This window comes from Calonectris borealis, chromosome 9, assembly GCF_964195595.1.
Source record: "Calonectris borealis chromosome 9, bCalBor7.hap1.2, whole genome shotgun sequence".
Classification (NCBI taxonomy): domain Eukaryota; kingdom Metazoa; phylum Chordata; class Aves; order Procellariiformes; family Procellariidae; genus Calonectris; species Calonectris borealis.
In genome coordinates this window covers 18,612,584-18,625,916 of record NC_134320.1, presented here as the reverse complement: position 1 = coordinate 18,625,916, position 13,333 = coordinate 18,612,584, and the positions used below count along the sequence as shown (strand labels likewise).

The window sequence follows — 13,333 nt, the reverse complement described above, 5'->3', positions numbered from 1 at the left end:
GCTACGTTTGGGAGCTACCTGGGCTATCTTCGGTGGTCAGCAGCCAGCTAGCGCACCGCAAAACAGCTTCAGACGTTCACCTCCATGGTCTCCAGGACCAGCACGATCAGCAGTCCAGCCAGGAACCAAGTTGCCCATGACGCATGGGTCATGTCTGCAGACAAGCGGCAGCACAAGCAGTACTCCTGCTCTGCAGGTTGCAGCTGAACGTGTGACCTGTGAAGCGCTGGGTGAGGGACCCAGCACCACGGCACCCAATGGCCACATGCTCTTCACCTCCAGTCCGGTGGCATCAGCCACCCATGGTGCCTGGCTCTGGTCACCAGGCAGTGGTGGAGATCATCTTCTGTGCACCAGAGGCAGGTGGGACTCCCCAGGTCCCAGCAGGCAGCCCCTGGCACAAGGCCGGTTCACCGGAGAGACCATTTCTAAGTCATCCTCAGAAGTGCCTTCAGCTGGCGCCACTCCTGCAAGCCCTCTCCTGCTGAGGGGGACCTGCTGCTCCCAATCCCCATCCCAAGATATGATCCAGGTGAGCGATCCCTGTAGCATTTTGGATCCACCCAGAAGGCCCTGTGTGGCATCGGGCACCAAATGAGATGAAGAGCCACCTTCAAGCCTACATCCCCTCTGGGACCTCACAGGCAGGAGGCTCTTTCAAAGGACCATCAATCCTCCACCCTAGGACAGCCCCAAACACAGGCAGAGCCCCAGCACTGAGGGGCCTTTATACCGCTCGGTGGGGTGTGGCTGCCTCTGATTGGTTGGGACAGCTGACAGGTGGCAGCTCTGGATTGGCTTGGAGAGGTCTCCCTCACCCTCCGATTGGTGAGCTGCTGCTGCGAAGGGGGAGACAGCAGCAGAGACAGGTGGCAGCATGTGGTTGGCTGGGGGGAAGTGCCAGGTGGCGGACCGGGATTGGTCAGGCCTGGGTGTTGCTTGATTGTGGTTGGTGGAGGCAGCACAAGGGAGGGAGGGAGGTGGGGGGGAGAAGGGAGGGACAGGTGGCAGTGTGGGATTGGCTGGTAGGCTGTGCTGGAGCATGGGGATTGGCTGGGGCCGGGTGGCTGGGCAGTGGGGCTGGGGAGGGGCTCCCTGTGGTGGCCCATGCACCGAGCTGTGACCGGTCTCAGCCCCCAGTGCCAGGACCAGCCTGTCCCTGCCCCACTCCACGCCCGGGCCACCGTCTGTCCTCTCTGCAGCAACGACAGGGGAGCATGTCCAGGGGCATGGGGTGGCGGGGGGCTGCCAGACCCCCCGGGACCCAGCCGTGACTGCAGTTTGATACCCAGAGGGGGTAGAAACAGGGTGCAGAAACACCGGGGCTGCCGTGCGCAGCTGGAGGCGAGGGAATGGGGCTTGGCCTCTCCATTGCAGCGGCCGCAGGGCTCACGGCAGCCAGGTGAGGACCAGGGGCTGTGGGGCTGGGGGCTCCCCCCGGCCTGCCCTATCCTCACCCCGGCTGCTCCGTGCCCTACCCATCGCCAGCCCGTCTGGCTGGGAGGCCGGGGGCAGCCTCCAGTTTTACCCCACACCCCACATCCCAGACCAAAGAGGACCCTACTACCCAAGACCCCCAGGTTTTGGGGGGCTGCAGGCCGTAGGACAGGTCCTGCTCTGCAGTGAGGGACCGTAAGGTCACTCTCCCCCAAAATCTCCCCCCAGGGGCCTTGCGCCAGCTGTGTGGGCAGGGTCCTCATGTTTCGGTGACACACAGAGCCTGCTCTCATCAGCTCCTCAGCTGCAGAAACTTATTTGAATAATTTGCCTCGCAAATCTGCAAGCACCAGCTCGAATCACACGTCGTCGGAGCCCATCGCGGTGCACGAGCCGTGCGCGGGGCAGCCGCGGCGGGGCCACAGGCACGGCTCCCGGCGCTGCACAACAACGCACCACCCAGCCGAACGGTGACACTCGGCAGCGCTGTTTGCCGCTCCCATGTTGTCGTGTCCCATTGGGGACATCAGAGCACCCGCTAATCAAATCTAGTGCCGGCCTCCAGCCCTGCCGCAAGCACCCCATCACCCAGGCAGGCGAGAGGCAGGGCTGGATATGGCCCGTTGAATCGAGGCAGTAAATCTGATAAGCTATCAGCTAGCACCACGATTAGTTGGATAATTAAGGACAAGGAGCCAGATTTTGAGCTTATTTGCCACTGGTGTAAATACAGAGTAAGTGACCTGACTGTTCCCAGGGATCACAGGAGGAGCCGAGACCCTCGCAGCCAACACGCTAAATGCACGACGGTTCCTCTTCTTTAAAAAAAAATAGAACAAAAATCACCCCTCAGCATCTCAACGCTAACTGCTGGGCTTGCAGGGCGAGAGGAGGAAACGAGACCATCTGGCAGGGCTTTGGCACGGGGCTGGGTCAGCGGGGGAAAGGGGACTCGCTGGAGCCGGGGCGAGGGTTTGGGAGGCACAGATGCAAGGCGGGTTCCAGCAAACGGGTCTCCACACACCTAGCAAAGCAGGCTGAGCTATTCTGAGCTCCAATGCCCTAGAGGAGGGAGGAAAAATGAGTTGGAGCAAGGTTAGGAGCAAAGCAGCAGAGGCCTAGGCTAAGTTACAGCATTTTTGGTTCGGTTAAAGCGGACAGACAAACCCCAGCCTGCCTCCCAGCGTCCCACCACCAAACCTCTGCCAATTCTGCACCCCAGAAATTGCTGGGCAGCCGGTGCAGGCTGGAGCATCCCTCAGGGACCAGTCTGGCTGAATTCAATCCCTGCTGAACGCTGCCTCCTCCAGCACACACCTCCCACCCCGCTGCCAGGGATGCTGCAAACAAGCCCCGCACCCCCCGAAGAAAGGGGAGACATTTGCACGGCCTCAGCACCCAGAGGGTCACCCACCCGCAGCAGACATTGCAAGGAAGGGTTTTTGGGATGGGTTTCTCATCCCCACTGCACCAGCCAAATACAATCCCCAAAAAGTCTGACTGTAGAGGGACAGCAGGATTGCTGAGCACCCCATAACCACCCCAGCTCACTTTCACTTAGCCTGCACCTCTGATGGTTTCCCAGTCTAACCTGTCCCTACCGATCCCCAAGAGCAGCCAGAGCGTGCGGATCACGCAGAGGCGCTGCTGGGGCACAGCTGCAGCTCTCCACGGAGCGCAGCCAGGAGCAGGCTGCCTCGCCTGCCCCGACAGCGGCAGCAGGGGATGGCACGGCCCCACGCTGCAGACAGCGGCTGGGACCACAGCGCCCAGACCCTCCCCATCAACACCCTGCGCCCCTCTGCCCTCTCTCCAACTCTCTTCCCAACCCAAGTCCAAAGCAAAGAAAGAAAGGAAAGAGAGAAAGAAGGGGAGAAAGAAATAAAACACTAAAACAAATGAAAACTAAAACAAAAAGCAGCAGTTGGGAGGCAGCCTTGTTAGGACAACTCAGCAAAATAAAATTCCGGTTTATTGTTGGACAACATTGTTTCACACATACATCAAACAGGCCAAAAAAAAAGAAAAAATAAAAATAAACAGCAACTTCATAGACAGAAAAAAAAAAAAAGAAAACCTTTTTATCTTTGGCCTTGCCACCTCATACAAACCACGATCTATGGTACAGCTAAAGTACATACACAAAAAAAGTTACTGGAATGCTCAGAATAAGATTGTAAATTTTTTTTTTTTGCATTTTTGTCTTTTTTTTTTTTTTAATTTTTTTTACAAGGTTTTGTTTTATTCTCCTTTGAGATAATGGTTTGGGCCTGGTCACACCACAAGTAAAGTCAGAGATAGGTAACAAGAGAGATATACACTTCAAAGCCCCCCTTTTGGTCAATCCGAGATCACTTAAAAATGGCGGACCTCCTAACAATATGTACAAAAATATAAAATGTAAATAAAAAATACAAACAAATTCTCCTTTAAAGTACTTTTAAGAAAGAAAGCAGGGCCTTGAAGTTTTGGTGCTTGGGGGGGAGGGGATCTGTGGGAGAAGGGGGGGTTTCTCTCCCCGCTAACGGGCGAATCGTTTTGTACGTTCGTTGAGTGGCAGCGCCGCGCCGGGGGGCCGGGAACGGGGTTCACTCTACTTGGTGAGGATGACCACGGCGGAGGGGGGAGGAAGGGGAGGTGTGTGTGTGGGGAGGAGGTTGCAACGGGAGGGAAGGGGGGTCCCAAGGGTGAAGAGGACGCGCTGGCCTTTTTTGTTGGTTTGTTTTCCTCCTTATTTAAAAAAAAAATAATAATAATTTGCTGCCTAGTCATCTTCATCGGTTTTCTGCTTCTTGGGATCGACGTCGTCGTCCTGGGGGAAAAGCAAAGCCGTCAGGAGAGGGGACGGGGAGGCTGGCGAGAGCCACGCCAAGGCAGGCAGCGAGGCAGGAGAGAGTTTCAGGTCCCTCTCCCGCCTCAGGGACAAGGACAGAGCAACACAAGAGTTTCCCCGCGCACCCCGGCCCTGGCCTGCCACGAGCACCCCAGGGCTCCCCAACCCAGGGCCAGCGGCTCTGCGCAGCCAGAGCGGACACCCCGCTAACCAGGCCAGCGTATAAACGGAACGGGGACGCGTCCCCGGAGAGGCACGGGGAGCGCGCAGGCAGGGCGTTCCAGCCCCACAGCCCAGCCCGGCCTCTCCGGCCCCGCTGGGGACACGGGTGACTCCGAGGGGCTGGTTGCTCTTCCTACCTCGTCGTCCTCAGCTGCCCGTTTGCCTGTGGCTCCCTCAGCTTCGTCGTCTTCATCACCGTCCTCTTCCTCACCTGCATGGAGAGGAAGGGGAGGAACGTGAGACCCTCTTGGAGGGTTACAGCACCATGCACCTCCTCTCTGGGTTTAATTCTGGTTCAGCCCCACACTGTGATGTCCAGTGTCCCGTCTCCCCAGCTGGCACGGCCCCTGCTCAGGACAGCAGATGCCGGAGGACACGGGGGCTTCCAGGGCATCCCCCAACGGACTTGAGCCACCAAAGGGGAAATAAGGATTGGCAGCACCAAGCATTGATCGGTCACACTGCGTTTGTAGTGCAGGCAATGGGACAGCAAAACCAGCATCTACCACGAGCGCCAAAATCACGGCAAAAAGGGGAAAAAACTCTTTCTAGGGGCTGCTCTGCCTAACCGCTCCAGATTACTTCTGCTTCCCTTCGCAGCTATTAGTCCATCTTTAATGAGTTAAGAGAGCCAGAACGCATTAGTTCTGAGTCAGAACACTTTCTAATTATCAGAACAGCAAACAAATGCTACCAACTTATCTTACAGCCGGAGAGGAGGATGAGCAGAGAGCTCTGGGCTTTGACCCACTTTGAGCTCAAATAGGCCAGTGGATCAGAACGACCGAGTCCATCGCCTTTGGCCAGTTTTGGGGGGTTGGGGGCAAGACCAGAGGCTCCAGAGGAGGAACAACCTCTTGTGTAACAGGAGACCCCTACTAAAACTTTGAGCGTTAAGGCCAGTAAGCTGGCTTTAAACCACTGCCATGAGCCACACGTATAGACAGCCGGGGGGATTAAGGTCAGCCCATCCTCCCTTCCCCTCTCCTCTCCCTGGCGTGTGCCCAGCCATGGCGTGGCCCATGTGGCGGAAAGGGCCAAGATTAGCTCCCAGCGATGGATCAACACCCCAGCAGCCATCACATGCACCGGGCCGGCCGGCGGGTCAGGTGACAGCACCAAGCTGATTGGGAGCATTTTTAGTTCTTTGAGCTGCTTTAAGCAAAGCAAATAATGAGATGGGATGGGCCAGAAGGGTGAGAAAAATACACCCTCAAGCTCCCCTCTGCTGTCAAACTCTGGCATGGAGTTTGGCCACAAGTGTTGGAAAAAGAAGCCGATGCAAACTGCACTTGCTGCCTTTAAATCTCTCTCCTGCAGCATTCACCTGCTCAGGTGCAGCTCTCAGGCAGGGATCACCCGAGGGCAGCGGGCACGGACGGACAGAGCCCGTGCGGGATCCTCGCGAGGTGTCTGTGCCTCCAAGCACTGCGTGCCAAATCATGCCTGCGCTTGGCGAGCTGGGAAGAGCGGGGCTGGCACTGCGGGACCGAAGCTCCCCGGGCTTGTCACAGCAGTATCCAAGCAACACTTCCACCCCGCACACACGTGCCTGCGGCACACACATCCCCCTCCTGCCCGAGGGGAGCAGGGAGAGACAAGTATTCCCCCTCTTCCACCCCGAAGCAGGGTTGGAGAGCAGATGGGCTCAGGACAACACATGGCAGCACCGTGCTCTGTCCCCAAAGGGTTAAAAACCCGAGTATGAACAGGGCCACAATTCCCGGTTTTCCCAAGTGAGCCAGTTCCTACTAAAGGGCACGGCAGACAGCGGACTGCTGAGAGCAGAGCGCTACCCGCCAAAGGAGGCAGCTTTCCCTGCTTACACCATCTGAACAGGCGTTGGCCTAACGGTCATTACATTTCCAGCCCTGCCCCCGTCTCCCAAAACTAACCAACAGGTTAGTAGGTCAGCACGTAAACCAAAAATTCACAGGAGATTAACCTAGTAACAGCTAATCAAGGGCCCCGAGTTCATTTCAGCATAAGAAGAATGGTTTTCTCCCAGCCTTAACAAGTGATAAACAATGTTATTCATCCAAGTAGATCTTGGGGAAAAAAATAATAGCAGGGAGAGTGAGAAGTGATTCGGCAAGTCACTGCTGGATTTCTGGTCGCTGCTGCCAAAACCCACTTCCAGGCTGGGTCGGGTCAGGAAACAGGGGAGGGCAGGGAGACGCGGGAGACTGCGGCAGGGAAGGTTCAAAGCAAGCCTGTCCGCTCCTGCTGGAGGAGCAGGGAAGAGCTGCAGGTTCCTCTGCCCACTTCCACATAGCATCTAGCCCAGGAAAGGGTTGGGAGAGGGAACCGCATCAGCCTCTGAGCATGCTGCTCCACAGCAGCTGCTTCGTGAACAGGGATGGTGACCTATCCCTTGTACCAAGGCACAGCCATCCGGGGCTGTCCCCGTCCCACCAGCCGGCACCTGTGTCTGCAGCGGCCGTTGCGATCACAAGAGTCAAGGGCAGGTTTTACTACTTGCACGGAAGGGCTAATGCGCTTATTCAGCGCCGCGGTACAGTGCCGTCTGGCCAAAGGAGGGAGGAAGGAAGGAATCTGCCCTCAACCTGCTGGAAGGGATTCAAGGCTGACTTCACTCCTAGCACTGGTGGCCCGGGAAAGCGAGGAAGGACTGAGCCTGGCTGGCGAGAGCCGCCCGGCCGCAGCCGCGAGGGGGAGATGCTGCTCTCGGCTCTCTGCTTCCCAGGAGCCTGCTGCCCAGGGCAGGACGCAGCCGTGGGATGGGGGTGGGGGGAACAAAGAAAGTTACCATCACCCTCTTCCTCCTCGTCCTCTTCCTCACCACCTTCCTCTTCCTCTTCGTCTACTTCGTTGTCAGCCTCCTGTTCTCCGTTTTCCTCGTTCTCCTTGGCAAGACAAAATATCACTTAAAAAAAAAAATGTACTGGGGAAGGGAGAAGGGGGAAAAGATGTTCAGCTGAAGTGCGCGTCCCCATCTTTCCTGCCTAAAGCAAAGCACCAGGCCACCGGAGCCCCAGGCATGTGTCCCGCTTCCCGCCTGCCTCCACACGACAGAGGCAGCCCAGGCACGAAGGATCAAATCTAGAGTAACTGGGGGCTGCAGCTCTGAGGCCAAGACAGAGACTGCAAAGGCTCTTGTGACACATTGAAATACAGCAGAGTGAATTTCCCCCAGCATGTTAAAAATAGGAAACCAACCGGTTTACTTGTACACAATGTGTTTCCCTGCTCAACTGATTGTAACACTGTAAATCTAGGGTTTGTTTTTTTTTCCTCTCCTTTCCCAGTGCCTAAGAAGGAGGTGGCACTGGACACAACCTCACACGGTTTTCGGGCAGGGGATACCCACCCAGCCCTTCCTTTCTGCACACACATGAACTGCCCATAGGCTGGGGAGCATCTGTTGAACCTGAAGCCCGAAAGGCTCAAGGGCTCTGCACAGCGCAGTGCTGCTATTTGGAGGGGTCCCATCTCAGGCAGGGCTGGGGACAAGCTTGCAGCAAAAGCAAGAAGGGGGAAGAAAATAAAAAGGCGTTGGCGTAAGGGCTGCCTCTCCCTGCAGATCTTAGCCATACTCACAGCGTTGCCGTTGGCCGGTGCATCTCTGCCATTTTCTGTTTCTTCAACAACTTCCTTCTTCTCTTTTAGATCCTGGAAGGAGCAGAAAAGCAGAGAAGTCACCCCGATTCCAGGTGCCTGGGTCAGAGAAGCTGCAGATCAGGTGTGAAAAACACAGTCCGAGAGAGAGCAGGAGCTGGTTTCTCTTCACACCAATTTGCTCTGCGATTTGGTCGCCACATTCTGGCTCCTCCTTGGGAACGGGAGAGCATGGGGGCGAATCTCAATCCAAGTCAGCCTTGCCAGAGAGCAGCTATCTAAAAAAGAGACTGCTCTGTTTCACCTCTGAGCTCCCAAACACACAGAGCTGGCCGCCTGCATATGCTCAACAGCAGCAGAGCTGGCTGATTGCCCATCTTAGCACAGTCCACGCAAGCTCCTGCAATGCCATGGAGAGCCGGCAGCCCCGTCCAACGTACAGGCTCCACCGCTCCAGGGCTGCGGACATCCACGCCTGCTCGGTACCTTCACAGCAGGAACAAATCCCAGGGACTCATTAGCAGAGACTGCGGTCTCTGCCCTGCCTGGGGAAAATCATACGGCAAATATTACACACCTGGTCTTTCTCGCAGCAGCAGAGAGGAGACTCCAGGATCCAGCTCACAGCTTTAAGTGTAACAGGATGGGGTGGGGGAAGAAGTCTATTTTTACACTGCTCCAAGAGCCGCGCCTGGCTAGTTCGGTTCAAATCTCCACTGCGAGCAGAGCAAGAGGAGAGCGGGAGCTTGTGTGTTTTCGCTATTGATCACTGTCAAAATGTCATGCCAAGTCGCTCGGCAAACAGGCTGAGAGGATCCAACTTTATGTTCCCGCATAAAGAACACTTGGATTTAACACTGGCATCCCTGCTTGCATCCTCCTCCCCTTCTGTTCCTCCATCAGCTGGAGCGAGATCCTTCAGCACAAGGAGCGTTACCCCAGCCAAGGAAAGCAGAGAGGCCCTTCCCCGGGGCCAGCAGCACAGCCACACAGCCGGCTTCAGCAGCGACCACGAGGTGTTTAGAAGTTGCTGGCAGCTCTCTACTTCGCTGCAGCAGCAACAGCAAGCGGCTTTGCCCCCCTCCCGACTGCTCTTTGCGGCTGTCTCGCAGCCTGCAGTGAGCGGGCACTTTTACTCCCACTGTCACTTCCTCATGGGAACGCCGGCGGGTAAGAGCATGGCCCTGGCCCTGCTAGCGTGACCGTTGCTCTGTTTTGGGAGAATTCTACTACTCCGCAGGCTGCTTAGATGAGACAGCACAGGGGTTTTAGACCACCAGGTTATTTAAACCACACAGACCCAGATGGGCATGCACAGATGCTGCTACCGCAGGCACCCAGGCTGCCAGCGCGCTGAGGAAAGAGCAAGCTTTGGGGTGACTCCACCTGTTGATCGAACCTCTCCTAATCAAACCAGCATCCCAGGGGCCTGGGGTAAAACAAAAACACAAGCTCCCTCCTCCTCTCATTCCTCACATCCGAATCCCAAGCCATCTCCTCCACACTGCCCAATTCCACCGCAGTTTCACACTGTCAGCGGCTCCCACTCCCCTGCTCCCTGGAGGCTGATCAGAACCATTTAACCTCTCGCACACCACCGCGCTGCTGCGTTCTGCAACCGTTGCCTCACATCAGGCAGGCGGGCACGAGGGCGACAAAGCATTTCCCAAGTTAAACACTGAGCAAATCAAGCAGTCAGAGTTTCCACATCTCACTATGCCCGATGGTTCTTTTCAAAAAGAGCCCTTCACAAAACATAAGCAATTCTCCTGGTGAAGGAACAACTCATTCTCGGGGATTTTAGCTGGACAGATCTCCAGCCCTGACCTTTCCCGCACCACTGAAGACGCTCTCAGTTTAATGACCATCAGGATGCCAGGTCATGAAGTTTGTGCTAGCAACCACAGCTTCTCCCTTTCCCCAGGCCGGGTCCAACGCAAACAGACAGATGTGTACAGCAGCCTCCAGACCAGGAGTCCGTGCAGCAGGGCTGCTTTAGCTCCAGAGCTTTGACAGAGCCTCTAATTATAGGTGTGGCGAGGCTGTTTGTCCATAAAATAGCAATGGTGTTTAGTCATACACCGACTGCCCGGGAAGCTCTACCTTCGCTCCTGCTCTGCTCCCGGGGCAAGCGCCAGCAACTGCCCGGGCCGCCACCGCTCCCGGCGGAGAGGGGCCGCGGCGAAGGGCAGGATCCCGGCGGAAAGGACCGGGATTGCCCCTGCCCGCCGCTCCAGCCAGGACCCGCGTCCAGCCCCGGGACAGCGGAGAAGCCGCCGCCGCCCGCGCCTCTCGCCGGCAGGGGGCCCCCCCGCGCCGCCACGCGCCCGGCCGCCGTTCAAACCGCGCGCCACTCTCCGCGCCCCTCTCATTGGCCGCCCGCCAGCGCGCCGGCCCGGCGCCCCGCGGGTTGCCGGGAAATGTAGTCCCGGCGAGGGCGGCTCGGCGGACTTCGGCTCCCAGGGGGCGGCGCGGGCAGGGCCGCACGTGGTGGGCGCCCCGCGGCACGGCGGCGGCCGGGGGCGGCGCTCGGCGCGGAGCCGCCGCCCGGGCGGGGCGGGACGACCCCCCCCCCCCATCCCCGCCTCCCGGGAGCGCTCCGGACGGCAAGGCGGGACGAGGGCGAACGGCCCCGGTGCCTCCGCGCTCCCCCCGGCCCCGCTCCGCCACCGGGTGTCTGGGGGGGTCACCTTGCCGCCGTGCGCGCCTCCACCCGCCCCGCGGCACGAACCCCCGTCCCTCCCGGGCGACCGAGCCGGGGACAAGGCCCCCTTCCCCCACGCTGTAAAGGGCAGGGGAAGGTTAACGGCAAACTTGGCCCCGTTCCCCCGGGAAGGGATGGGGATCGACCCGCCTCGCCGCTTCCCGGCTCCGGGAGAGCCGGCGGCAGCGGCGACCGAGCCGCGGCCCCGGAGCAGAAGCAGAGCGAGAGCGGGAGGGGTACGGCTGCGGGAGCGGGAAACAGAAGTGAAATCGAAATCTGCCAGAAACGGCGTTTTGTTGGTTGTTTTTCGTAAACCCTCCTCCTGCCGGGTTTTTTTTCCTTCCAGCCCCGCTTCCCCCGGGAGCGGCACGACCCGGTGCCGGCGGGGGCGCAGGGTGAGGAGGCCCCCGGGCACGGTTGCCCCCGCACCCGCCAGGGTCGAGTCGGGTCCCCCCGCAACTTTACCGGCAGCGGCGGGAGGACCCGGTCGCGGCCCCGGGCTCGACGGGGCGCACCACCGCCCACGGCCCGGCGGGGAGCGCAGCATGCCCGGGTGCCCGGCGCCCCCGGGGACGCTCCACCGCGGCTCGCAGACAAAGACGGGCGCCGGGAGCCGCAGCGGGGACTCCCAGGAGAGCCTCTCCCTGCCGGTACCGGCGCTCCGCAACCACCCCCCATCACCCGCGGCACCGACTCGCAAAGTTATCCCGCTGCAGGGAGCTCGGCCCGGAGTCCCCAGCCCCGCTGCCCCAGCGCAGCCGGGGCAGCTCCGCCATGGGGGCTATCCCCGCCGGGGCAACTCCGAAAATAGCAACTGCCCCCCCCCCCCCGCTCCGGGGGCAGCTCCGGCGCAGCCCTCTGCCCCCCCCCCCCGCCTCCGGGGGCGACTCCGAAATAGCAACCCCCCCATCCGGGGCCGCTCCGACACAGCAACTGCCCCCCCAATCTTTCCGGGGGGGCAACTCCGAAATAGCAACTACCCCCCCCTTCCTCCGGGGGTAACACCGACACAGCAATTACCCCCCCGCATCAACGGGGTGCAACTCCGAAAAAGCAACCGCCACCCCCCCTTTTCGGGAGCAACTCCACAACAGTCACTGCCCCCCCCCGCCCCCAACCCTCCGGTGCATGTTCCGGAGCGCTCCCCCCCGCAGCCCCCCCGCAGGGACAGGGCTGAGCAGGACCCAAGTTTGACGGGGCTGTCAAGCTCCCGCAGCGGATTGAATGAGGCAAGCGCTGCCCGCCGCCGCCATCCCCCCGCCAGAGACGGGTGCTGAGGCGCAACCGTGCTCCCCCCCCCCGCACACACTCCCCGAGCCCCTCCGCGGCGGGACGGCCCCGCAGCCGCCACCGTCGTCCCCGGGAAGGCGGGAGGGACCGGGCCGCGGAGCCCGGCGCGCCACGGCAGGGCTCGCAGCACCGGCGAGGGCGGCGAGCACGTTTCCCGCACGCTGTAGACAAAGAAACGGCGCAGGCAGCTCCTTACGGCGAGCGCGGCGTCGGCGGCCCCGCACCGAGCCCCACCGCGAACTTCAACGGGAGGGAGGGCGGGGGGGAACGGGCGGGAAGGCGGGGGGGGGTGTAAAAAAAAATTTTCAAAAAGGGAAAAAGATTTAAAAAAATGCAAAAAATGGCTTGGAAAAAAAATTGCAGCAGAAAAGAAGCGGCGAGCGGGGGCCGAGGCGCGGGGCGGCGGCTCACCTTGGCGGAGATCTCGGCGCTGGTGTCCACGGCCGTGTCGGACATGGCGGGGGCGTGCGGGGCTGTGGCGGGGCTGTGGCGGCGCGGGCGGCGGCGCGGGCAGAACAATGCCAAGATGGCTTTGCGCGAGCCAGTGGGGACTCACGCGGCGCCACGGGCCCTCTTATAGAGCCGGGGGCGGCGCGCGCGCTGCCCCGCGCCGCGCCCATTGGCCGCGCGCGCCGCGGCCGCCGGCGCCCATTGGCCGCGGCGCAAACAATGGGCACGGCCGCTTAAAGCGGCAGGAGCCGGCGCCGCCGACACTGCGGCGATGAGTTCGGGCCCGGTCTCAGCGTGGGCGAGGCGCGGGGCGGTGGGCGGTAGAGCCCCGCCCCTTTTCCTCCCCTCCCTTCGCGCTGCCTCCGCCCCCGCCGCCTCCGCCCCGCCCCGCCGCGCCGTGTGAGGCGGCGGGCGGGGGGGGAGGGAGCCCTCCCCCCCCGTCCGCCGCAGCAGCCAGCCCGCATGCCTGCGGAGGGGCGGGAGGCGTGCGCGCCCGCCCGCGGAGGGGAGGAAAAATAATAAGAGTTAAAAATAATAATAATAATAGTAATGCGGGAGAACCGGCGCTGCACTCTCCCCCGCCTCGCACCCCGGTCCCCCGAAGCCCCCCGGCGCCCGAGGAACAGTGCCCGCCCGGAGCGGCCGGTGGTGCCGGAGCAGGCGGGTGGTACCGGGGAGCCCCGTCCCCTCGGTCGCCGCCGGGGTAACCCGTCCCCCTCCTCCTCCGCGCGACCTGCGCCGTGTTTTCAGCGCCGCGGAAACTTTTGCCACAACAACAACCGCCGCCCCCGGGGGGAGCGGGGGAGGGGCGGCCAGCC

General features: G+C 60.5%; 1 protein-coding gene across 4 annotated transcripts; it reads right to left on the bottom strand.

Moving 5' to 3' along the window:
• Positions 1–3,374: 3,374 nt before the first annotated feature.
• PTMA (prothymosin alpha) lies at positions 3,375–12,811 on the bottom strand. 4 transcript variants are annotated; one of them, XM_075157183.1, is made up of 5 exons: positions 12,477–12,811; positions 8,054–8,125; positions 7,269–7,356; positions 4,630–4,703; positions 3,375–4,249 (listed from the first exon to the last, which is right to left on the bottom strand). In XM_075157183.1, the coding sequence occupies exons 1-5, from the start codon at positions 12,519–12,521 to the stop codon at positions 4,202–4,204; spliced, it is 327 nt and encodes a 108-aa protein (XP_075013284.1). In that variant the 5' UTR covers positions 12,522–12,811; the 3' UTR covers positions 3,375–4,201. The 4 variants fall into 4 exon arrangements, with proteins under 4 accessions (XP_075013284.1, XP_075013281.1, XP_075013283.1 ...); XM_075157180.1 differs by having other exon boundaries at positions 7,263–7,359; positions 12,477–12,632; XM_075157182.1 differs by having other exon boundaries at positions 7,269–7,359; positions 12,477–12,632.
• Between the last annotated feature and the right edge of the window lie 522 nt (positions 12,812–13,333).